A 24,502-nucleotide genomic window follows, 5' to 3' on the forward strand; every position below is an offset into this window, starting at 1 on the left:
TTGCGCTAACATACAAACTAAGGTAAACAACGTTTTTTAAGAGAACAAAAAATATTTATATATTTATAATAATATATAAATATTTTTTGTGCTCTTAAACGTTGTTTACCTTAGTTAGATAATTTAGCTTAAATTGTTGTAAAATTAAGCTAAATTAATTTAGTATATAAATTGAAATGCAGTCAACTGGTTTTGAAAGTGTACTAAAATGCCTTTAATTAAAATGGAAAGTAAAGTATCTATTCTAATATGAAACACATTGGAGCTCGTAAAACCTTACAAATATTTTTTAATTTAAAAGAAATTATTATATTTTTATGAATAAATTGTCATTACAAGTGTTTAACTTTTAACCTGACATAAATTTTGGCTTTTTTCTTAATATGTAGACAGATTATAGTGAATTAAATACTTAAAAAATCAATTGACATGACTACATTTATAAAAATGTATTGATTTCTTTTTTTAGTGAATACTGAAATTAAATTTTTAAATTATGTTTATATATTATTATAGAATGTAAAAAACTGCTTTTATACATTTTAATCATATATAGGTAGAATTCTATTTTTTATAATTGCATTAAAATTGAAATAGGTTTTTTTTCATATTAAAGAAAAAAGTGTGAAATAAAAAGTTTTGTGGAAAAAAACATTTAAAAGTTTATTTTTAATATTTTACTGTTAGTTGTGGGATAGTTGTGGACTAATCTTGCTAAATATATAGTTATACCAAATAATGCCCCTTTTTCCAATAATAAAAAGGTTCATTTATAAGGGTATGTTAAAAGAATGAATGCTAAAAACTTGAATTAAAATTTAGTATAAGATTTCACTTAACTATATGACTGGACTTTCTGTAAATAATGAAAAACAGTGTTTTTTTTTCAACTCTACACCACATTGCTTCTAGTGTTTTTTAGACACTTATCCCAAATTTTTTCTAAGTAGAAAGATTTCAATGTCCTAGCTAAATCATGTCATAACCAAAGTTTTTTCTTTCTTATTATTGTCATATAATTACTTGTAAGTGAATAATAACATAAAATGTACTAACTTCTAGTAAAATCTCGACACTTCAAAGAAGCTTGAATGTTTGAAAGACTAGAACTCACAGATAAACTGTCTTCTGAGAAATTATCCACAGAAGTTGCACATGACTCTACCTCTAAAATGTTGAAAATAAAATTAACACATGAAAAATTCCTTTTTCATAATTTTTTTAAGACCAAGAATGATTAAGCATTAAAAACTCAAGATATTCAACAAAAAAAAAGGATAATACTTTGTACAATGTAGAGGAAAGCACAAATGAAAATACCTAAATTGACATACCATAGTTTCAGTTCCATTAACAAGAACCTTTATTAGTGTCTAAACATCAAATGAAGGTAGTGAAGTAAAGAGACAAACACATGTAAAGTGGTTTAAACAATAGGAACAAAGGAAGAAGCTTGAACTAGGAAATAATGGGGAGACAAGAAACCGGTGTGTGGGTATTTAGTGGAAACCCTAGGGGGAAGCAGATTAAATTAAAATGGACTTCCAAACATTGGGAAATCATGGGATACTTGAAAAATCATTAACTAAAATATTAGAAGCTTCCAAAATAAGTAATGACTCTCAAAAATCAAGTCTGGAAGGTGAAGAGCAGTGTTGAATGATTTTAGTAGAAAAAACAAACGTGTGACTTGAATTCAAACTGTGAAGGGCTATAGAAGATCGACTGATATCCTTATTTTGGACTTATCTTTAGTATTCTTTAAGTTGAATTTTAAAGGTATGTTTAGTTTGTAAATTTCAATTTAATCTGTATTTCTAAGATTTTGAATAAATTTGAGTTTAAAGTTGTTTTTTCCCCTGTAAAAAAATGAAATCTTGCCAACCTTAAAGACCTTATTGCTGATATTAATAGCTGGGGTATTTTTTATATTTCGCGTAAATGTGGCTTTGCGTACGTTGAACTAGCTGAACGTACCTTTAAACTTTGATTTAAAGAACATCAAAGATGCATCCATAATAAGGATGCCAGCCGATTTTCTAAAGCTCTACAAAGTTGAAATTCAAATCACAGGTTTGATTTTCTTTCTACAAAAATCTTTCAACATTGCACTTCACCTTCTGAACTTGATTTTTGTGAGTCATTATATAATTTGAAAGATTCTAATAGTTCATTTAACGATCTTTCGAGTATCCAAGCATTTCAAGATTTGGAATGTAGTATCCCACCCAATATTTGGAAGTCCATTTTAATTTAATCTGCTGCCCCCTGGTTTTCTTGGTAAATACCACACCTGTTTCTTATCTCCCCATCCTTATTTCCTTGTTCAAGCTTGTTCCTTTACCAGTATTGGTTAAACCACTTTACATGTGCTTGTCCCTTTATTTCTTTACCTTCATTTGATGTTTAAACAACAAGGAAAGTTCTTGTTAATAGAACAGGAATTATAGTATATCAATTTATATATTTTCATTTGTGCTTTATTCATGTTGTTTTCTGCTTTAGTATACATAACATAATTGCAAAATATATATTTTATTACTGCAGAAGAAACTTTTCACATTTCCCCCCCCCTTCTTTTTACTATTTGATTAAATATTTTTAAAATACAATAATTTAGAGTAATTTGTTATACAAGAAAATAAATGCAATGGTTTGCATTTATCTTCTAGATAAACAGAAGTGGTTTTTCGAAAAATGACGCTAAATCCACAACCACGAAAACATAAATATTTTGTAATATTATATAATTTAGTTATTCAGAAAATAATTATAATTTCTTTTGACAGAGTAGTTTTGTGACCTGCATGAAGCTTTTAAATTTATATTTACTTAACATTTAAAAATAATACAGTCAAGAATATACAGGTCCACGTACTTTAGCACTTATGGCGAAATTTATGACTGTGTAGAAGTTAAGTGAAATTTCATAGCATTGAGTATTTAATTTAATATCAATTTAGATAATATTTTTATGTGTATTTTAATTAATTGTTTAATATTAAGGTACATACATAAATTTAATGACTTTGAATTTTCGTGTTTTTTTCCCTTCCATAATTTTTTAAATTTACCCCCAAGAATGAAATATTTTTTTATAATTAATNTGACTGTGTAAAAGTTAAGTGAAATTTCATAGCATTGAAAGATAATATTTTTATGTGTATTTTAATTAATTGTTTAATATTAAGGTACATACATAAATTTAATGACTTTGAATTTTCGTGTTTTTTTCCCCTCCATAATTTTTTAAATTTACCCCCAAGAATGAAATATTTTTTTTATAATTAATATTCGATTATTTTTAATAAATATTTACTTTGTGTGGTCTGCAAAATTAAAATGGTTTTGAAATTGAGATTTAATGCAGTATTGCATTGTACTTAAATCAAACTCTGTATTTTTTAAAATTTATTATTTTTTCTCAAAATAATTATAAAATCTATTCAACGTTGTATTTAAATAGACTATAATACAATATTATATGCTTCTTTGTTCCTACTTAAGGTGCAATTTAACATTTGAAATATTTATACTATTTTATTTAATTAAAACCTGAGGTCCACGTACCTAATGTTATTAGCCCCTTGGTAATATAATTCACATTTTGATTATCTTATAACTTATTGCAGTAAAATAGAAAATTCTGAACTGTAAAATATTTTTTTGCTATATTCCTTTATATTTAGTAGTGAAGAGGTTAAGCTTATTTCTAAAGTGAAACAAAACGATTCTAAGCAACATAGTAGAAACAGGGTATTTACTTCATTTTAGCTTTTCAAATTCATGACTTTCCATGACTAATTCCAAGAATTTTTCATGACTTAACAAAGTTATTATTTTCTCCAACAAAAACACAACAATAAATTTAAAAAAGCAATATAATGGCATTAATTGAAATGATAGGTATAAACAAAACTGTTATACTCTGCATCTTCATGTTTATAGATTTCAAATGTAAAAAACAGAGTAGAGAAAGAGTTGAAGCAATAAAATAGCTTAAAAAAAATACAAAAGCATTTTTTTTTTTTGCAGATTTATATTCTAAAGATACTTTTTTTGTTCATCGGAAGGAAAAGAAATACTCCTGATTTTTCTGTTCTCATTTCCGAATAAAAAAATTCGCCAATGACTGGCTTGCTTCAGCTAGAATTTCAATTTGATAAAATGAAAAAATAATTATAATAATTCTGAAATCACGGAAGTTTAAAAGATAATTTGCTATAGAAAGGTTTTTCTTTCATTTTTTGAAAGAACACCATAATTTTAAAGAACATGATAAAAACATTTTATTTTGTAATAAAATATGACAGTGATTGGGGATTTTGTTACAAATTCAGATATTCGGAACACCAAAAAATTGGAGGGGGTAATTCCATTTTAAAAATAAAATTTTTCGGCGACCTAAATCCATGACTTTCCATGATTTTTTTTTAAAAAAATAGTTAAAATCATGACATTTCATGACAAATTTTGTTCAATACCAAAACTCATGCCTTTCCAGGTGCGCGGATACCCTGTACAAACTTATCCATTTTACAGTAATCATGGATTAATTATTTCTTAACAGGTCTGAGTTATTCAACGTTCTTAACAATGAAATCACAACAATATGTCTTCTTAAATGAGTTCCATTTTTTTTCACTGTACAATTACAATAAGTTCAAACACAAAATAATAAATAGTTTATAACTTGTACCTTGAGCACTGGAATCAAATGATTCAGGAATTTCCATAGGAGTGAAGTTAGGAGGAAGTTCATTAACTGACATTAAGGTATACCTGAAATCAATTTTTGAAAAATATTTGAGTAAAGAAATATATTTCTAAAAAGTATGGATGATATCCTAAAGTATGGTATTCTAAAAAGTAAATTCACATAAAACCATGAAAATGGGTTATTGGAAGCATGAATTGATTTAAATGAAAGAAGGAAATAGATGTGTTAATTAACTGTTACATGTGATAGACATACATATATTCTAGAGAAGCGATAGACTTACGAGATGAAAAGCATGATGCTTTAAAGAATATATTTATTCATTTTTTAATAATTTAAAATCAAACAAATTTATAATAATCTGTTTAAGTAATTAGGTCTAAAAATGTACCATTAAATATGGAATCTCATGATTTAAAGTTAATTAATATAAAATAGCACAACATTTTTGGATGGAGTGTCAAAAAATTAAATATTTTAACTTTCAAGTGCAACTAAATTATTATTTAATTAACAATAACTAAGTTATTTTTCTAGTTTCATAGGAACAATTATAATTTGCCTTAAATAGAAGTCAAAAACTATTTAAATTCCTTAATTATATTTGTTTAAAGAAAAAAAAAATCCATAGTAAAAAAATCAAATCTTTCGACAGAAAAATTAATGGAAAATTTATCACAACATCTCTGCATTTATGAATTTCAATGCCATTAATTTTATTTCTAAGTATAATTTGAATTCTTGGAATTAGAATGAAGAGTTATAATACACTTTTCTTATGCAAGTAGCTTTTCATATTAGTTTTTTGGCTGGAACATGGGAGTAACACGGTGACTTTCCAAGGGATATATATATATCTCAGGCTTAAATTAAAAATCTTTGGCTCAGGATATTACAGTGAAGTGATCAAGAACACATTTAGGGAAACCAGTAAACGATTTGAAGTTAACAGTTATGTGGTTTTCTATAGTGATTAATTAAAGATTTTCTCCACATTGAATTACAGGAGTTGTTTCGGTTTACATAAATTGCAACGATTTAAATAAATAATTCAATTTCGAAAAGCTATATCACATTAAAGAGCAACATACCAACTGAACTTTTAATAGATTTTAAGAGATAATAAAATGTGTGAATTTCTCTTTTAAGTGCAGGGTTAAAGAAAATGTATTTTTGTTTTTCGAAACATAAATTAAGTCCTTTATGAAACAGATTACAATTACACGATTTTTGTTAAATTTCTCATTTTTGAGGCATTTAGTTTATTCTCATTCAAACTTACACAATCAGCCTTCCCACTCCATAAAAAAATAAAATTTTTACATTTACTTAAGAGAGAAAGATAAAAGTTTATTTAATATTTTACATAAATAAAATAATAAGTAAATAATAACTAAAATGTACCCTTAAGGAAAGAGCTACTATAAAAAATTTTTTTTTTTTAGAAAAACTTAATGGGTTTTGTGAACATACATGAATAAGCAGATGTTCAAGAAATGTCTTACTTTGGTTTTGCGTTACATTTTAAGCTTCCAATTTTTTTTATTTGCTCTTCCACATCTGCATTTAAATCAAGGCTAAAAAAACAAAAAAAAAAAAACATTAATAATAAGTTCATAATAACTACTGTAATATAATGTCACACTGAAATAGGGATAGATGGTACTTCTTTTACACAACTATAGTTAAAGGTAAACAAATACTTTTAAACAGGTATTTATTGTAGCGGTTTTGAAAGCTGTACTTTTTTAAAAAACACTAAAACCAACAGCAGGGCTGCCATTGGATGAAAACAAGAAAAATAGCTGCGTTAGTTGCATCATATATGAAAAAGTCTCCTAAATAGTCTCCGAGATATATAAAATAGTTGCCAACATCGTATCCTCCTCCAACATAATTTTAATTATTTGTGCTGTAATAGTATAAAATTCAAATAATATGCAGTTAGATACTTACATTTTATAAAATTTTTTCATTTATTTGTGGATTTGCAACAATATTTAGGTAGAATAATTTTGAATGAACTGCTGTAGAAAACTTCCAAAATTTGTAAACATTTTAAAAATATCTATTTTTATTCTTTTTGAGGCATAAAGCTTCAGATATCATAAAAGAAACAATAGTTGTAATTAAAAAAAAATATTAAAAAAAAACTAGGGACTATAAATTTTAGGCATTATAAAAAATGGAGTAGAAATGACATTTACTTTCATGCATAATTTTCTTAACCTTACAATAAAAAATTTCTTTTAGCATATAATAAACAAAATCTGCCTTCTAAAGGAACTTAAATAATTTTAAATTATGTCTTCAGTTTTTATCCATCCATTGATTTATAGTTTTTATTTAATTATTCTTAAACATTTTGAAAAGCTGTATAAAAACTTATAGTAGCCTAAGTGCTATTGAACATTAATAGAAATATAACAAAAAATTGGAAAAGAATAGAAAAAGGGGAAAATTACAAACCCTAGAAAACTTGAGATTTGGTAATAAAATTAAAATTTTAATAATAATTTTAATGCATTACCAAATGATGTTTAAAATATTAACAAATATTTTCGGAAAAAAAAGAAAAAAAAAACATTGGCAGATTTAAAATAATAAGTCACAATAAAAACTAAGGAGAGTTGACAGTTGTGGAAATGACAACATTTAGGAAGGACCAATTTCAAAACCATGTTAAAATCCATAGTTTATCTAAATGACATCAAAACTATAATTGGAATCAGTTAATACAGAACAGCAAAAAAAGTATTCATAATTTAAATGTGTTAATAATAAAGTTTTAAATTGGGTTTTGTAACATAAATAAGATACATAGAAAGAATCTACACTATCTCAACTATATCAACAACACCTCTCCATATATTGTCGAATTCACGTACAATGGATACCCTCATACGCAGATATATCAGGCAATGAAATGGCAGATAGTCTAGCCAAGGCAGGTGCAGCTGAGGCCACTGCGCCTCCAGTGTCTCTTACCTCCTCAGAGCTCTTCTCCATTGTTAAAGCCAAAAATAAATCAGCACGGCTCACTCCACCCAGTCACAATTGGTACCAGGGTACCAATTGTGTAGCTGTTTGACAGCTGACAATGATCGTCAGTCTCAAACCACCATCCCACGTCTCCACCGTGGACACCTGAAATCACTGAGGTACTCTGGAGGAGAAAAGTGTTTTCCCCTCTGTACCAAGTGCTCTTCGGCACAGGCACCCCCTAAACATCTACTGGACTGCCTCGGTCTTTTAAAACAAGACCTTATAGAAAGACCCTTACTTGTTTTAGAGTTTTTGAAGGTGAACAAACTCATGGACCTTGTCTAGCTAGGCTAGAAATGGGGATTTGAAAGAAGAAGAAGAGATACATAAAATCACTTATAATTAGGGCTGCAGGTTTGTTGCGACGAGAATTTCCGCGAAATTCTCACCTTTTTTCCTAAAATCCGCAAATCTCTCAATATGTCTTGACTTGCGCGAAAATTGGTTAAAATTAGATTTTTATTTTTTATTTTCCTGAACCTTAAATTGAAAAATTTCCCGCGAATTTGGGGTCTTTTTCCCGTGACAAACTTGCAGCCCTACTTATAATTTAAAAAAAAAAATTTATATTTAAAAAGTGACTCTCTACTTTGTATTTGAAGTTTGTAAATTCAAATCCATTACTTACTCAATGCTGACATATTTTGCATTTTCATCACAATCATTAACTGGAACCAAATGACATGGCAGATTTTTACAATCTTCCAATTTTTTTAATAATGCAGGAGCACTAATTGCTAAACAAGGATTTTCAATTACAGCTTCCGCATCTGCAAAATGGAAATAGAATGATACAATTAATTTTAACATTCATTACATTTTTGTAAGCAATAAAGAAACACAGAAGAAAGTATCTAAAACACATAGTAACCTTTTTTTGCAGCAGCCAAATCTCGTTCAAAGCTTGTGACTTCTAACCGCTGAAAAATTATAGAAACATTTAAGCATAAAAATAGCCTGGACACTTTACCTAAAATACCATTTAGTTCATAACACTCTTTCAATTAATACCAATAGAAATTTTAGAACAATATATATACTATTTGGAGGCAGAAATCTCTGAAATCTGACATTAAACGAAAACTTACTAATCATAAAACAGTTCTGTTGCTTACAATGTGCTTCACTTTGCTTAAACATATTGTTTTACTTAGCTTATAAGTACCTTGTATACATTTTTATTGTATCAATAGGAAAAGCATTTAAACTTATTTATTTTTACTGAATATTTTTTTAAATTTAAAATTACAATAAATACAAGAAATTTTAGAAAGTTTTATTTAAATACTGTTATAAGCATGTATTTTAATAAAAAGTATTTGTATATCTTCAGAAAAATTCCCCAATAGCTTAAAAATCTTAAACAATATTCGATATATTTAATAAAAAAATGTTCTTCTTTGAAAATTTTAGACACAAGAAAAACATCGAAAAAAAAGTGATACAAATTTTAATATTTTAAATAACTACTTTTTCACAATTTGGTACATTCAATGAATGGTTCAAAGAATAAAAGTTTAAAAAAAAAAAAAAAAATTATTTCATCTATTTATAATTTTTGTAGGAAAAATGAATATTTTTGGGCACTATATAACTGTGCAAAAAAAAAAAAAAAAAAAAAAAAAAAAAAAAAAAAAAAAAAAAAAAAAAAAAAAAAAAAAAAAAAAAAAAAAAAAANTTCAGGTGTGATTGCCTGGTACAATTTTGCCTGGAATTCACTATAATGATGTTGCCTTAAGGTTAAGGAATTGCCTGCTTGTATTGATTAGTAGTGGATTTTCATATTAATTTTGAAGCAATGCACAAAATCTTCATTTGTCTTTATTTTAAATTTAAAAGTGATTGCATGTTATAAATTTGCTCAGAATTCACTATACTGATTTCATTTTAAGATTAAAGAATCGCCCGGATGTTGTTTCAATCTATCTCCACAGACCAAAAAAATTAAGAATCTTCAAATAGGATATATGCTTTATAAGGGTGTAGCTTCAACGTACTTATTAATCTTTTCTTTTTTCCAATATCTGTTTAGTGTTATTAAATAAAGGTTTTGCTAGCATATATTGCTACATGTTTTATGAAACTTCCAGCTAAGTGGTTACAAAACAGATTTAGCATTGTAAAAATGCGTTAGCATTGGTGCACAGACTCCATTTTTATGAGATTTGTAGCAGACTGGTATCAAAAATGTTGCCTGGAGGATAACATTCAATATAAATCTGTCATTCCTTAATTTATGAAATGCACATTTTCTGTTAAAAAATAACTCCAATATAAGTGAACTTTGAATTTAAAAGTAGTGCAATATTTAATTCCATTATTGGCATATAATGAAAGGGGAGCCAAGATAAATACAAAGTGTTTGGCTAGAAGGAAAAAAAAAATTGCCTAACATCAGGTAAAGGAGCATAACGAACCAGTTTATTATTATCTTTACAGGTGATCTTTTCAAATTAAGAGACAATGCACCAATCAGGAGCAAATTATTTGTTAAGAGGAAACTAAATAAAATTATCACAGAATTTATCTAGCTGCTTAGGCACTGACGGGCCATAGTTGAACAGTTCAATGCGAGGAGCAGCTTAAAGCCTACCCAGACTCAGATTGATGGGTATTAGCTTATCTAGGAAGTAAAAGCAATTGGTACAAATTGCTGACCACCATCAAGTCGTTGGTCATGAAATTTTAGCGTCTTGACCTCTCTAGTCCACAAGAATCTGTTGCAGGAATGCTTTACTTTTACAATATCAGAATTAACATAGTTCAGTACATGGCTAAACCAGCTTGAGGTTGAGTCTTAAAAATTAACGAGAGTAAAGTTTGAACTAATTTTATTGGCTGAATTGTAGACCACATTTTAAGCTAGTCCAACCTCAGCAAACAGTAAGCATGCATAAACTACAAGTTTTAAGCACAAGAGAGAAATTATTAATCTCCAAACTAATTTGAGTGACCAGCGTGTTTAGTGTCTTAATGTATGCTCTAAGTGAATATCAAATATGGCTATAAAAAAATTTAAATCAAAATTTGAACTTTTTCAGAAAAGAAATGTGTAAGCACTTTGTTTTGTAGTTTCTTTCGTAATCTTTTTTATTAAATTTTTCTTTTGATGTTTCACAAAACTTTTTCTATAAGAATTTTGGAATATAATTACACAGGCCTGCGATGAAAAAAATACAAGGGGTCTGATAGGTGAACTTAATGTAATTTTTGGTGCTGAAATGGAAAATAAAAATGAAAAATGTCCATCACGTCACAATTTTTAGAAAAATTCTATTTTACTGAAATTTTTATGAACATTTACCATAAAAAAAATTTCATTTTTTAATTTCTTCCCTTTTTGATGGACCAGCATTCTACTTTGGTCAAATCTATAAAAGTACCCCTCTATCACTACTTCCTGTCACCGTCCCTCTCTCTGTAGTAATCTTTCTCTACCAATAGCGTCACGAGAATCCTTATCTAGGTCCGCTGACCTCTCAGAAACACTAGCAAGCGTTATAGGGAGTAATTTTAAAGTTTGCTTTTTTTCTGTGCGTTTCGTGAAACATGGCTTTGAGTTCAAGACATTGTGTAAATTTCCCAGATGACTTTTGCTATACATGCGGCGAATATAGTGCAGTTAAAAATCGCATGAGGAGCATTACAGACNTGTACTATTGAATGAGAGGACCAATTGAACTTGATTACTGATTAATCTTCCTTTGTTTAAATTGAAGAGTCAAACAATATTAATAAAACATTATACTTTTAAAAACAAATATTCACTAGTATATTTAATTATCATTATGTTATCAGTTCTATGTTTATTTTACCTCTTAAATATTGTTCAGATAAAATTGTGACATAATTTGAGTAAAAGGGTTTTGGACAGTTTAAGACAGTTTTGGACTGGGCGGTTTAAACCGTGGATTAATCCATTCTGTCCTAAACCTTGCCAACCCTGATTTATATATATTAATTTTGAAAACTAAATACATAGATGTTTATTTTGGAAATTCAATCTCAAAATTTGGAGTAATCATTTCCTATATAATGAAAACATATTTACTTCCTTCAATTTTAAGATCAAAAAATTACATTTCTATTTGAAATACAGAATAAAGTTGTTGTTTTTTTAAAAATTGATTATACATATTTATTTAGCATAAAACCCACAATCCACAGCAAGATTATGATAGTTTATAAAATCTTTACATCATTAAAATTAAAAAAAATTTTGATAGTGAAAAAAATAAAGGGATACATTTTATTTAAATGTGTTGGCATTATACAAAAATAGATTTGATCTTATGGTTTTATGTAATTTTTCTTTTCAGGCTTTAGCAAAGGCTCAGTAAAAAGTAGTTCAGAATAAAATTGGTGCAAAGAATTGTTAAGATAAAAATAACAGCATGAGTCTAGAATATGCTTAACTATGTGGGGTACTTTTAAAATTCAATTATTATCACTTTTAATGGGACATTTAAATCTGTTTCAGGCTAATTTAAAGAAAGCTAGTTTTAGTACCATGTCTTAATCATCAGTATCTTCAGGCACTACACTTTTTTTTAGTACATAATTATAAAACCAACATTTTTTTTTTTAAAGCAAAGATACCTCAATATGAAAAAAAAAACTTACCTTATTTGCAATAATGTATGTAGTCTATGAAAATGATCATGAATTTCAGAAAATAAATGGGTAGTATCAATTTTTTCTTTTGGCGAAACTTCACATATAAGCTACAACAAAGATTTCAAAAAAGATCTATTGACAGCTATATTTTCATTTTTACTAAATACAATGTATCTTGAAAAGAACTTAAAATGCAAATCAACAAAATAATTGGAATTTTATTTAACATTTTGAAAGATAAACTTTTGCTCAACTAAGCCCAGTAGAAGAAACCTCTTTATCGATCTGCAACATCAGGAAAACAATTTTAAAATATATCAACAGGGCATTAGAATTTATTACTTAAAAAGGAATAATTCTATATCACTTAAATTAAAATGAAAAATAATATTGAATTTTTTTTTCTTTTTTGTTTATTGAAATAGAATTTGAAAAAAAATGAACTAAACAGGGTATAAACTTAATAAAGTTTATAAGTAAACTAAATTTAAAAAATTTTGTGCAAAATGAAATAATTTTGCGTTACAAACAATGTTTTCATAAAAGGTAATATTTTTAAGATGTTGTGGAATTATTTGTGTCTGACTTGAATACTTTAGAAAGATGCTACATTAAAAAAAAAAAAAAAAAGTCTCATTCTTAGTTGTTGGTATCCATAAGCGTTTTCTAATTGTAACCATTACTATACATAGTGTTAAAGGATTAATATCTGATATGATAAACACACTTTAAACAACACCTATAAAGTCCTTAAAAAATTTAAAAAGTCATAGCAAAATGAAGTGCATTATATAATGAAATAAATTTGACTATGATCAATACATCGCTTCACAGCATACATAAGTAATTAATATCTGTTTCTATAGAGTAATAATATTAAAAGTTACTATATATATATATGTATATATAAAAGCTAATCTCACTGTCTGTTTTTGAGTTGTAAATTTACTTCAAAATCATCAATGGCTAATTGCATACTTGACCACTTTAAACTCGTCAGAGACAGAAAATTATATATTATTTTAAATGCTTAAAAACAGACATTAATATTAACTAAAGAATTACTGTAGGGGTAGAACTATATTCACACAACACAAAATAAAATGAAAATAATTTACATGATCAGTATATTTGAGCTGCCTCTGCATTTTGGTAACATCATTCAATACTAACTGTAAACTAGCTGCACATGACTTGTTCTGAAAGAAAGAATAAAGCACTCTAAAATAATTTAAAAATTCAACAAAAAAAAAGTTTTTTAAATTTCAAATAAAACTAACAAATAAATTATTAAAATATTTATTATTTGAATCAATTGCAAAATTCAACTAGTAACAGTATTAGTTATTTTTTATTAGCTTCAAAAAAGTAAATGGCATAATAGTACGATAATTCTTAACTGGTGGCACAGTTAAACAATTTATAAAAAAATATTCAAAAATTTTCAAGTTGAAAACTGAGTAGTTTAGCTTTTTAAAGCTCTTATAATTCTACAGTTGTAACGAACATTTGCAGTCGTTTGCATCAAATTTTTGTATTAAATGGGACAGTCTAGAGAATTTTTCATTACAAGAAAAGTGACAATTTTAAATTAATATAGTCTAACAATATTAGGAATCTGTTGAAAAAGAGATTGACTTGTAACAAATTTTTAATTTTAATAATTCTAAAATTAAATATAAAATGATACTCTAAACTTCAACTTTCTGATATCACAATAAAATAATAACAGTAGAAAACATAAAGATACATTATCAAAGATCGAGAAGTATATTAGTTATATTATGGTAAAATTATTATTTGAGCAAGGTGATGATGGGCGAAACTTATGAATCTTTTGAATTCAAACTTATGAATATAATTTTCTAATGAATTTGCTGATGGAATAATTTTAGTCTCATTATGACTATTTTAGTAATAACTATTTACAAACAAATAATGGTAAAAATAATTCTAAAAATATCATAAATAGTTATTACTAAATAGTCATAAGAATAGGTTGAATGCAGTTTAATTAATAAAGATTCTCAATCGATGCTAAAATTGATAATTTGCAATATATTGAAACATGCTACCCCAAAAATAATAGAAAAAATACTTTCTGACACTCTTTCGCATTTCTCAAAAAATAAACTGATAGTTATTTTATCACTTTAGAGGTGTTTGGGTCATATAAGTTTTCATACTTATTAAGTTTAAAGTTTTCAGAGGTTAGAGGGAGTGGCAATAAATTACAAAAAAGAAGAGTGTTTATGAATATTCTATGCTGGAAAATATAACAATGCACTTAAAGCCTGTAGTACCCTGATTAATATATGCAATAAATGCATAGAACTTTTTAAACCTAGCTTAAATATTCATGAAGATATGGACATTTTTCTAAAATTTGCTTTATGTTTTCTTACTATAGCAACTTCCTGCGGATTATCCACTGCAGCCCATGAAAATTTTAGACCCAAAGGAAACTTTTCAACTGATAATCAGCGGATTATTCAGCAATTTGTTTAGCATTGGAGAAATAGCAAATTTCAAAACCCCTCCCAAGCACAGAATCTACATCATATGTGAGCAAATCTACGTCATATGTGAGTGAATCTACATGATATATGAGGCGAGATTATGTTTAAGGGGCATTTGAAAAAATGTCATATGCCAGTGTGGAGGAGTGAACGAGAATCAGATTGCGAGTATTTTGTCAATATATTTCACCAATAAGGTTCTCGTTTGCGCCTCCAAATTCCCATGGGCAACTTTTTCGCATCCAAACTTAATGGTCTTTTACACTTTCATGGAAGTTTGTCATACCTGATACCCAGAAAATAATTTCACTAGATTATCCATGTTGATGATTTCCTAGTTTTTAAAACTGGTAAATTGTGAATTATACACAGGAAATTATGATATAACTGATAAAATATTCTTCAAAATTATACAAAGTTTTTGATCCATTTTTACTTAACATATATGTAATTTTCAAAATCTGAAAGTATTTAAAGATATGAGCATTTAAAGGCATGCTTTGATCCTATGCATGTGCACATTCATATTTGGTAACTTGTGTAAAACGGCTGATTTGAATATATTGAAAATTTCAAAGATTTCTGGCAATTTTCTAAGCAGTTTCTGTAAATTTTAAAGAAAGCACTGGATAATATGAAGCTTTCCAGAAATATACTTTTGTACGAAGGGTTGCAAATATCCTAACAGCATATGGAACAACATCATCTTATTACTGCCATTTTCCTTCCCTAAATAAGCTTGTAGGATAGTGTCATCTATTAAGTTTTGTTTTATAATACAAGATGTGCATAAATGCATAAAAAACAATAAAAGCCATTTTGTGTACAACAAATTTATCAACTCAGTATGTAAATTGTGAAAGTTAATACTTTTCATAATTAAAAAACAGAGTAAAAAATAAAGACTCAATAAGAAAATAAAATAATAATCAAAAGGATATTTTTTTTTCTTTTACCTTATCTAGGAGAGTTTTAACTTTGTGCCCAATATGGTCTCCCATTAGCATGCAGTGACTACACGTTAACTGATCATCTATTTCACAGTAAAATTCCACGTTCTTATTTTCATGTTCTGGACATCCTTCCTGAACCATTGAATTATATCTGTTTAAAAAAAGTCATCAGGAATAATTTATTACAACACTATAAAAATTAAAAATCAAGATTGTCATTAAATTATCAGTAGAAATGCCTAATTTTCCCACTCAGTTAAATATAATTCAAAAAACAATCCTTTAACAACTTGAAACATTAAAAAAAAAGCTTATAAATTTATTTTGGTAAAGCAAGACATTTTAATAAATAAACCCATTTCGTTAAGTTAAGAGTCAGACAACAGAAATTTGTTTCTTTGATTTGTCAAATCTTTCTATATAACTAAATTTATACACTCACTAGAATTACTATTGGATTTTCAAGTGATATTGTTATACACTAATTTAGTTTTTAGGATAATAAATTTATTTGAAAATTTATCACTGAGGATTTCTCATAACAGAAGCAACATTTTTTTCTTCTTTTTAAATACAATCACTGTCTTTCCAAAAACGTTTCTTACGTGAATACTTACAATTCAGCAAAAATCTTTTTGGCTTCATGTTTCTTTTTGAGTTTCATATCACTATGTACCTGTAAATTCAATAAATAATGTAAGTAAAAATATTTAAATTAGTTTTACTTCCATTTTTTTTGGGGGGTCCTCATGTAAAATATATCATCGAGTTTTCAGAAACAACAATGAACATTAATTTTGGAGACCAGCCAAGGTCACAGCTCATCTCTTTTGTTTTGGCTTCCTTTTACTACTAAATAAAGGATAGTTTAATTTAGTCTAAATAGATATTCCAAGAAGTTAATTGGTATTATCGTAGAATTTATGTTCAATTAAAATTAATACGCTAAAAATTTTTTGCGACACCTCATGAAAAACGGTACCATACATTCAGGTGTATAAGTCAACCCTCTATTTTTGATAACGATAGAGCAAGTTTCTGGTATGCCAGATGAGTAAGTCAACCGCTAGGAAAACCAAATATGATAAATTTCAAAAATGAAAAATAAATTAAAAAAACTTATTATATTAACAGAATTTTCTAAATTTGAAAATATTACACATTGTTCTTGCTGAATGATACACTAGCCCTCAAATTAAGATGCATTAAAAAAATGCTATCAGGCGACCAGACAAATGATAGTAGATTCAAGGCAAAATGGAGTCAAATGTTATTGTAAAATCTATTAAAAAGAGTGGAATTTTGAATTCTTTGGATAGAGATGAAGATGATTTCTTGTGGGACTTAATAGATGAGGAATAAGTAGAATCTATTACAGAGTGAGATACATATGTGATGCTGCAAACGTTATTGAATCCGACACAGATGTTAGGGAATCTTTAAATTTGCAGTTTTATGGTCAAAAGTTTTCATTGTGTTATATTTTTTTAAAAACTTTTCTGAGTTTAAATTTTTTTCTAAACTTAAATTTAAAGCAATGTTTGTAAAAAAAAAATTTAAGGAATAAAATATGATGAAAGAAAATGCAAAATTAACTATACATAGTATTAAAAACACTGGGATATACTGGGATTTAAAGAAATTTTTTTCAGTTATTTTTCCACAAATTTTTAACTATGAAACGCAAAACTAAGAAATGCTGCTTTTGTTTCTCTAGCAATTTAGAAAATATTTAACAGATAACTAAAAATTATTGCTTAAGATTTAATTAAAATAAATTTTTCATTCAAATATTTTTTTAAAAATAAATACACACAAAACAAGAGGAAGCAATAAAAACATCAGTTTTATATAAAAGCATATATTTAAAAAAAAAATAATAATAAAAAAATTTTAGGATAACAGATGATTTACTTTTAATTTTTTTTAATTCCTCAGATGAATTGTAATTAAATTAAGATATTGGCATTTCAATGCTTGCCTTTGAAATTTAGAGAAAAAGCACTTACATCTCCATAGCAAATACTGCAGAAGTTTAACTGGCACTCATCACACTGCCATAATGCCTCATTTTTGTGGCAACGCTGACAAGTCAAAGAAGTTACTGAAATTATATTTTTTCACACTTTAGAATAAAGCAAATCAACAAAACACATCTAAGAAAATTTTTTTTTAATTGCAGTGACATTTTCTAAAATCAACTTAGAGTACTATATGTGTAATATGGTGATAAGATTTCGACAGAAGATGTTACTCAAGGAAGGAAAAAATAGATAAATTTTAACAGCTATATTTTTGTTCGCCACAACTTTTACAAGTCATAAATTAACTAATACAAACAAGACACTTTTTAATCTTGTCAAACTGAATATACAATTCACAATGTTAGATTACTGATAATAGTAATAACTAAACTCAATATAAATCAAAATTATTTAATCAAGAACCCAATGTTGAAAAATAATTTCTGTCAATTTCTAATAATCTGGAAAATTTTTCAGTTCCAATGTTGGTAACGTTTAGTAATCTAACAAGTAACCAACAATTTAGGGATGCAAAACCTGTGGTCCACTGTACCTCGAAGAGCGGCCTGCAGCAACATAAAAAAAATATAGTTAATAAAACTTTTTGAAGAAAAAAAAAAGCTGGAAATTTATAATTGCGTATGAGTTTTTGACTCAACTAATTTGCACAAATTCCAGTTTAAATCAATGTAGCTTCGCAATTGCTTTTTTTTTTGGGCAGCCATTGTCACAAAGTTCCACTATTTTAAAACATCCAAATATTTTTAATGTCATTATGCAAATTATGAATCAAATTTGATGGTCTTTATTCTTGTTGATTTCATTGTAAATCCAAGAAACTTCTTAATCCTTTTTTCGTTAGTCATGGCTACGAATATTCAGGTGATTTTTAAAATCAGTCAAATTTTGAGGGTGTTGCATATATCCCGGGGCAGTGTTTCTCCATAAAATTAAAGCATAATCGTGGAATTACCCAACAGCATATGAAGTAATCAATGTAACATAACAAATAAGTAATCAATATAAATAAATGAAAGGTAGATAAGGGAACAATATTAAAAATAATAAAAACTGTGCATTACCTAAGTTTTTAAGTGGTTCATGATACTGATTCTTTTTCAAAGCACTAGGTGACACATATCTTGTCTTGATGCTAATTTAAAAAGAAAAATTTAAATTTAATGCTCACTTAAAAAAGTGATAATGGCAAAAAATATTATTTCAATTTATCACTTAACAATATCATTAACTGACAAGGTGCATATTACTGATAGCAGTTAGTATTATTGATAACAGTAGTAACAGTTTTCGAATTAATTTATAAAAGACAAAAGATTCATTCTTCCTGAAATGACAGATTTTAAACATCAACAGAAAGTCAAATCATGAAAAATGTTACAATTTAAACACAAATAAGCATCTTTGGAGATCAATTAGTACGTTTTCTGATTATTTAAGACTACTTGTACATGAAGAAATTACATTATAATAAATTGAACTTGAAGATTGATTATTACAACTGGAAGAGCTAGGTTAGCAAAAATCCTAAATTAAAAAAATAAATAAATAAAAAATCTGATTTTTTTTTATTTATATAAATCCGAATTTTTACAACTACAAGCCAAAGCGTTTCATAAAACATAATTAATACATAATATTATAGAAAATATATAAATTTAATTTAAATTTACAGTGCAATGCAATAAACTTGTAGATGGCAGTAAGTAGTTTCTTAGATAAAAAGGGCAATTTACGGAATTAAAGGGGAATATTATTCTTAAGGTTTAACATTTCAGTTTACTTTTCTAAAAATCATAGGCTGTTAAATAACACTTAACCTTGGAAGTGAATTTTTCATGTTCACACTAATAATGCCAAGACTATGGACATCTGGCTGCAGTTTAGCAATTCCACCTTCAGATACATCAGCGACTTCCTAATGAGAAATTGAAATGCCATGAAACTTGTTGTGAAATAAAAAGAAAATAAGAATGTTTAAATCGTAAGAAAAATTGTTAAGATAAGCAAATACAACTCTAATAATGAAACAAATAAAAAAGAGAAACAAAAAAAAGTTTGTAAAAAATATATATATACCTATTTTTTAATATGCACTCTTTATTAATTTCAGCTGCATGAATTTTAAATTCAGTTTGAACTGCATAAATTATTTTCTACTATGAGTATTCTAATAATTGTAAAGATAAATTTTATTCAATATGATAAACACTTTTTTTTTATAATTGCTTTCTGCTGTTATCATTTATCTTACAGAAAATTTTTAACTTATAATGATGATATTGCTCTAATTTAACAAAAATTCAACTTAGATGAAACAGCAATTAATATCAACTCAAACACAAAATAAAACTATTTTATAAGAAATTTTAATTTATTTATTTGAAACTCAAAGATGACTCCACAAAAAATCTTCAAAAAATGACATTAATGAAGAAACTTTTTTTCATATTTATATGCATTATTTTAAAATAAAAAATCTTTGTATTTTGACCAAACCTACAAATAATATATCCATGCTTCACTTTTTTTTTCCAATAATAAACTATATAGTATTTACAATTGAAAATAAATAAATTTATAAAGATGGAATTATTTTAAGAGTTTTAAGAACAACATGCTAGCAAACAGTCATGTTCGTGGCCCACGTGTTCACAATTAATCAAATAATGAGTAAACACTTAAACTTTGCAGCTTCAAGTGTCTCATCTAAGTTAAAGGGAGAATTGAAAAAGTGAAAATGGCAAGGTATTCATAAAGAGCAAGACAAATCAAGTCATTTCATAGCTATCAAACTGCAAATGCAGGATGAAGTTTAAATTTCAATGGATAGATTCGGCACAATCAAAGCAGTTTCTTCTCCTGGATCGTATTGTTACCATTAAAAGCAATGATATTGATAGCAAGTAATGAAACTTAGTTTTTTCTGCCTTGCTTTCATACGATAAATGGGAATGAATCATTTATTTAGTCAGCATGTAACACATTCTTGGAGCTCTTATCAGTTATTAAATTGATAACTAACGTATGAGAGTGATCCTTGCATACTTATTTCTCTGAAAGAAAAAGAATGAAGCAGACAGATTTTGAATAATTAATGGGCCATATGCATGATTTCAGAATTGTTGTCAGTTGTTTATTTTTAGTTTTGTTACTAATAAGTTTCAAAAATTGTGTATGCATAGTAATTCTTAGTAAGTACTAATTCAAGTGTTTCGAACATTGTTTTGTGTGTTCTTCTTTCAATAGTGTATGAACTCCAGAGTTAAAAATCTGCTTGTGCCTGTTTTATTTTAGTCTCCTGCCTTTCCAACTCCAAGAAACAAAAAAAGTTTATAGGCTTTTTCATACAGCAATAAAAGAAAATGTAAAGAAAGCTGCTAATAATGGATATTGAAATTTATCATACATATTTTAAGAAAATTGATGATGTGTGTCTTTTTTTAAGTGTTTTGGGGATTACCTGCAAATTTGCTTATCTGCGTGGGCCACTGAATTTTACGGATAATCAAGAATTTACCAAGAATTAAGAATGTTATTACGACTTTATTTAATTAAAAAGTGCATATTATTAAATATTTATGGGATTGTTTAAACTTCAATAATGGTTTACTTTTCTCAAATCTGGTTTCATAGTTGAGTTCTTACAAACAAATCTGATTTAATGTTGAATAGTAATAAATCTCTAGCAAAGGTGTAGATCTTCTATTGAATCTAGTGACTACGTTATGAATCTGCTAGCAAAAGTTATATATAAGCTGCCAGATTATTTTGTGTCAATTACCGATATTTCTTATAATTTCATTTGGAATTGAATATTTAAATGTAGTTCGGCTGCCAAACTTGCTATTAATACAAATATAGGTGAACCAAAAAACTAGGTGATGATAAAACAAATCCTTAAATGATTGTAAGTGGTACCAAATGAAATTTAAAAGATATTAAAGTATAAAAGTTCAGAATTTTAAAAATTAAAAAAATTAAGTGGNAATGTTGAATAGTAATAAATCTCTAGCAAAGGTGTAGATCTTCTATTGAATCTAGTGACTACGTTATGAATCTGCTAGCAAAAGTTATATATAAGCTGCCAGATTATTTTGTGTCAATTACCGATATTTCTTATAATTTCATTTGGAATTGAATATTTAAATGTAGTTCGGCTGCCAAACTTGCTATTAATACAAATATAGGTGAACCAAAAAACTAGGTGATGATAAAACAAATCCTTAAATGATTGTAAGTGGTACCAAATGAAATTTAAAAGATATTAAAGTATAAAAGTTCAGAATTTTAAAAATTAAAAAAATTAAGTGGAAAGGGATTAAAGTATGGTCTATACTAAAAAGTTCAAAAGGTTGTAAGAGTTGTTGCAACATAGTAAACAATTTAAATAGCCAGTTTATTAAATAATATAGATGGCCAGCAATTTAAATAAAAAAATACAATGTTTTTAAAATATTTAGAAACTTCTTCCAATAGTAAAAAAAAAAAATTTAAAGAAAATTTTTTTAGTTTACTCACTTTACAAATGGGACATTCAAATGTCCCAATTTTAACTGCACTATTAAGGCAATTCTCACATACAGAGTGGAAACATGGAAGGATCCTTGGGAATCTGGTTACATTGTACCTTGCTGCTTCTTCAAAAAGAACAATAAAATCTGTATTAGTACACTTCAAAGTTAATGAAAAGAAATAAGATAAAACAAATGCATCTTAATACATAAGATAATATCAAACATTAAGAGTGTTTAAAATTGTTTTATAAATAAATGCTTTTAATATTATTATTAGAATATTTTAAATAAATAAATGTGTTCATGCTTTTGCAATAAATTTATAATTTTTAGAATAAAATTTTTTATACTTATAGTAAATTTATTAATTTTGATGTTTATTACTTTTCTACATTCGTAAGTTTAAAAAAACTGAAACTGCGGAATGTAAGAGTTCCAGATAACGAATTCATAAAAGACTGCACAAACTAACAGTTAACCACACTCCACTGAGTATTTTTTTAAAAATACAAACAGTGCAAATATTCATTATATAAATAATGGATAGGATATTAAAATAATTAAAAGCTTGAAAACTCATTACTAATTTAAAAAATCTTAACTCCTAAAACCTTTCCATCAAACCATAGGGTTTCGCAGAATATCTTTTGGTAATCGCTGCTCTTCACGGAGAGTATTCAAACTAATTCTTTGGTTATATAGAAACTGACAGTTGCATTTTAACAAATAGTAAATGCTAAGTTATAGGGGTGATATCAATGTGCTTTGTACTGGTCAAATGCCTTAAAAAATATAAAAATTTAGATGCTATTATTCTATATAATTCTTCTGACAGATTTTCAATTCTCTTCAGAATTATTGCTCTATTTAAGCTAATGTATTTGAATTTGCTGGCAGTAAATAGGCAAAGTGTTTCAACAGCTATTGCAAAATAGCCATCACTGAAAGGTCGTTATGTTTTGGCAATTAAGGCTGAATTCTATCTAGAACTTTCTTAAACAGTTTTGAACAATTAGAAAAGGGTTCAATGTTTTAAATCTTTTTTGCATGGTCAAATAGCAAATGTTGGATGTTTACTCTCATAAGCTTCTTTTAGATTATACTACTTGCACGCATTTTCAAAAGATATAGAAAAGAATTACTTGAAATTCTTTAAATATGAATGAATTTCATGGCTTACAATGTATATTATTTAGGCCACAGAAGACAGAAATTTTATTACATTAATCTGTTAAGATTAGTTAAAAACATCTGCTTTGTTTTTGGTCCAATCTAAGATTGAGAAAAAAAAAGGAACTCATTTTCTACAATTTAACTAGATCTCACAGGTTAACGTTTTACGCACTAAAACAAAAATTAACTCAATTTTGAAGAAATTCTGAATCACCAAAAATAAAAATCCTACCTTGAACAAAATGTTTTCAAAATAGATGTAAGTTTATAGAGCAAGAGTTATTTAAAATGCTCGCAGATAATAACGGGAATATTTCTATAATATCTGAATGCAACTTAGCATTTAATTTTTAAAATTAGATAACAAGAGAGTTTAACAAGTTGAATTATTAATTTATTATTAAACTATAAGTTTCAGTAAAAGCATCAAATTTTTTCAATGAAAAAAAAAATTCCAATTAAGCTGAAAAATAAGAGTAGTACAATTATCTTATAATAAGTCTATCGTGGAGAAATATAAACAAGAACATTGTACTGCACCTTTGCTAGAAAACCATGAATTGCAGCTTGGGCATTGAAAGGGTTTCAAAGATTGGAGCATGTTTAAATTTATAGAAGTCATTCGATATTAATTTACACAAGTTTCATGAAAGATGCATAGTCAAAAGAAAAGAAGTTCCTGCTCAGATTTACTTCTATGTTGAATTAAATAAAGCGAAATATGCATAAGATACACAGAATAGTTTTTCAACAGAGTTCATATCACGCAGAACATAGAGGCAACGGCAAACCTAAGGGGAAAACGCAGGAAATAAACATGCTTTCTATCGGCCACTTTTTCTCGAGAATGAAGTGAGCTCTCGTTATTTCGCTTAACCTAACTTTCTTAGTAAAACAACTCCTCCTGCTTAATTTA

General features: G+C 27.0%; 1 protein-coding gene across 1 annotated transcript in view; it reads right to left on the reverse strand.

The window, feature by feature from the left end:
- Positions 1 to 24,390, reverse strand: part of LOC107437662 (tudor domain-containing protein qin) — a 61,859-nt gene extending 37,469 nt beyond the window's left edge. Inside the window, exons 1-15 of the mRNA XM_071180298.1 lie at positions 24,127 to 24,390; positions 22,418 to 22,536; positions 19,717 to 19,814; positions 18,961 to 19,031; positions 17,864 to 17,958; positions 16,472 to 16,530; positions 15,858 to 16,005; positions 13,501 to 13,581; positions 12,389 to 12,489; positions 10,424 to 10,482; positions 8,637 to 8,762; positions 8,394 to 8,535; positions 6,226 to 6,297; positions 4,700 to 4,782; positions 1,057 to 1,167 (exon numbers count right to left, since the gene is read on the reverse strand). Of these exons, the coding sequence (XP_071036399.1) occupies positions 1,057 to 1,167; positions 4,700 to 4,782; positions 6,226 to 6,297; positions 8,394 to 8,535; positions 8,637 to 8,762; positions 10,424 to 10,482; positions 12,389 to 12,489; positions 13,501 to 13,581; positions 15,858 to 16,005; positions 16,472 to 16,530; positions 17,864 to 17,958; positions 18,961 to 19,031; positions 19,717 to 19,814; positions 22,418 to 22,536; positions 24,127 to 24,208 (1,447 nt within the window). The 5' untranslated portion in view covers positions 24,209 to 24,390. The remainder of the gene's footprint in view (positions 1 to 1,056; positions 1,168 to 4,699; positions 4,783 to 6,225; positions 6,298 to 8,393; positions 8,536 to 8,636; positions 8,763 to 10,423; positions 10,483 to 12,388; positions 12,490 to 13,500; positions 13,582 to 15,857; positions 16,006 to 16,471; positions 16,531 to 17,863; positions 17,959 to 18,960; positions 19,032 to 19,716; positions 19,815 to 22,417; positions 22,537 to 24,126) is intronic.
- Positions 24,391 to 24,502: the final 112 nt, after the last annotated feature.

This window comes from Parasteatoda tepidariorum, chromosome 4 (genome assembly GCF_043381705.1).
Source record: "Parasteatoda tepidariorum isolate YZ-2023 chromosome 4, CAS_Ptep_4.0, whole genome shotgun sequence".
Classification (NCBI taxonomy): Eukaryota; Metazoa; Arthropoda; class Arachnida; order Araneae; family Theridiidae; genus Parasteatoda; species Parasteatoda tepidariorum.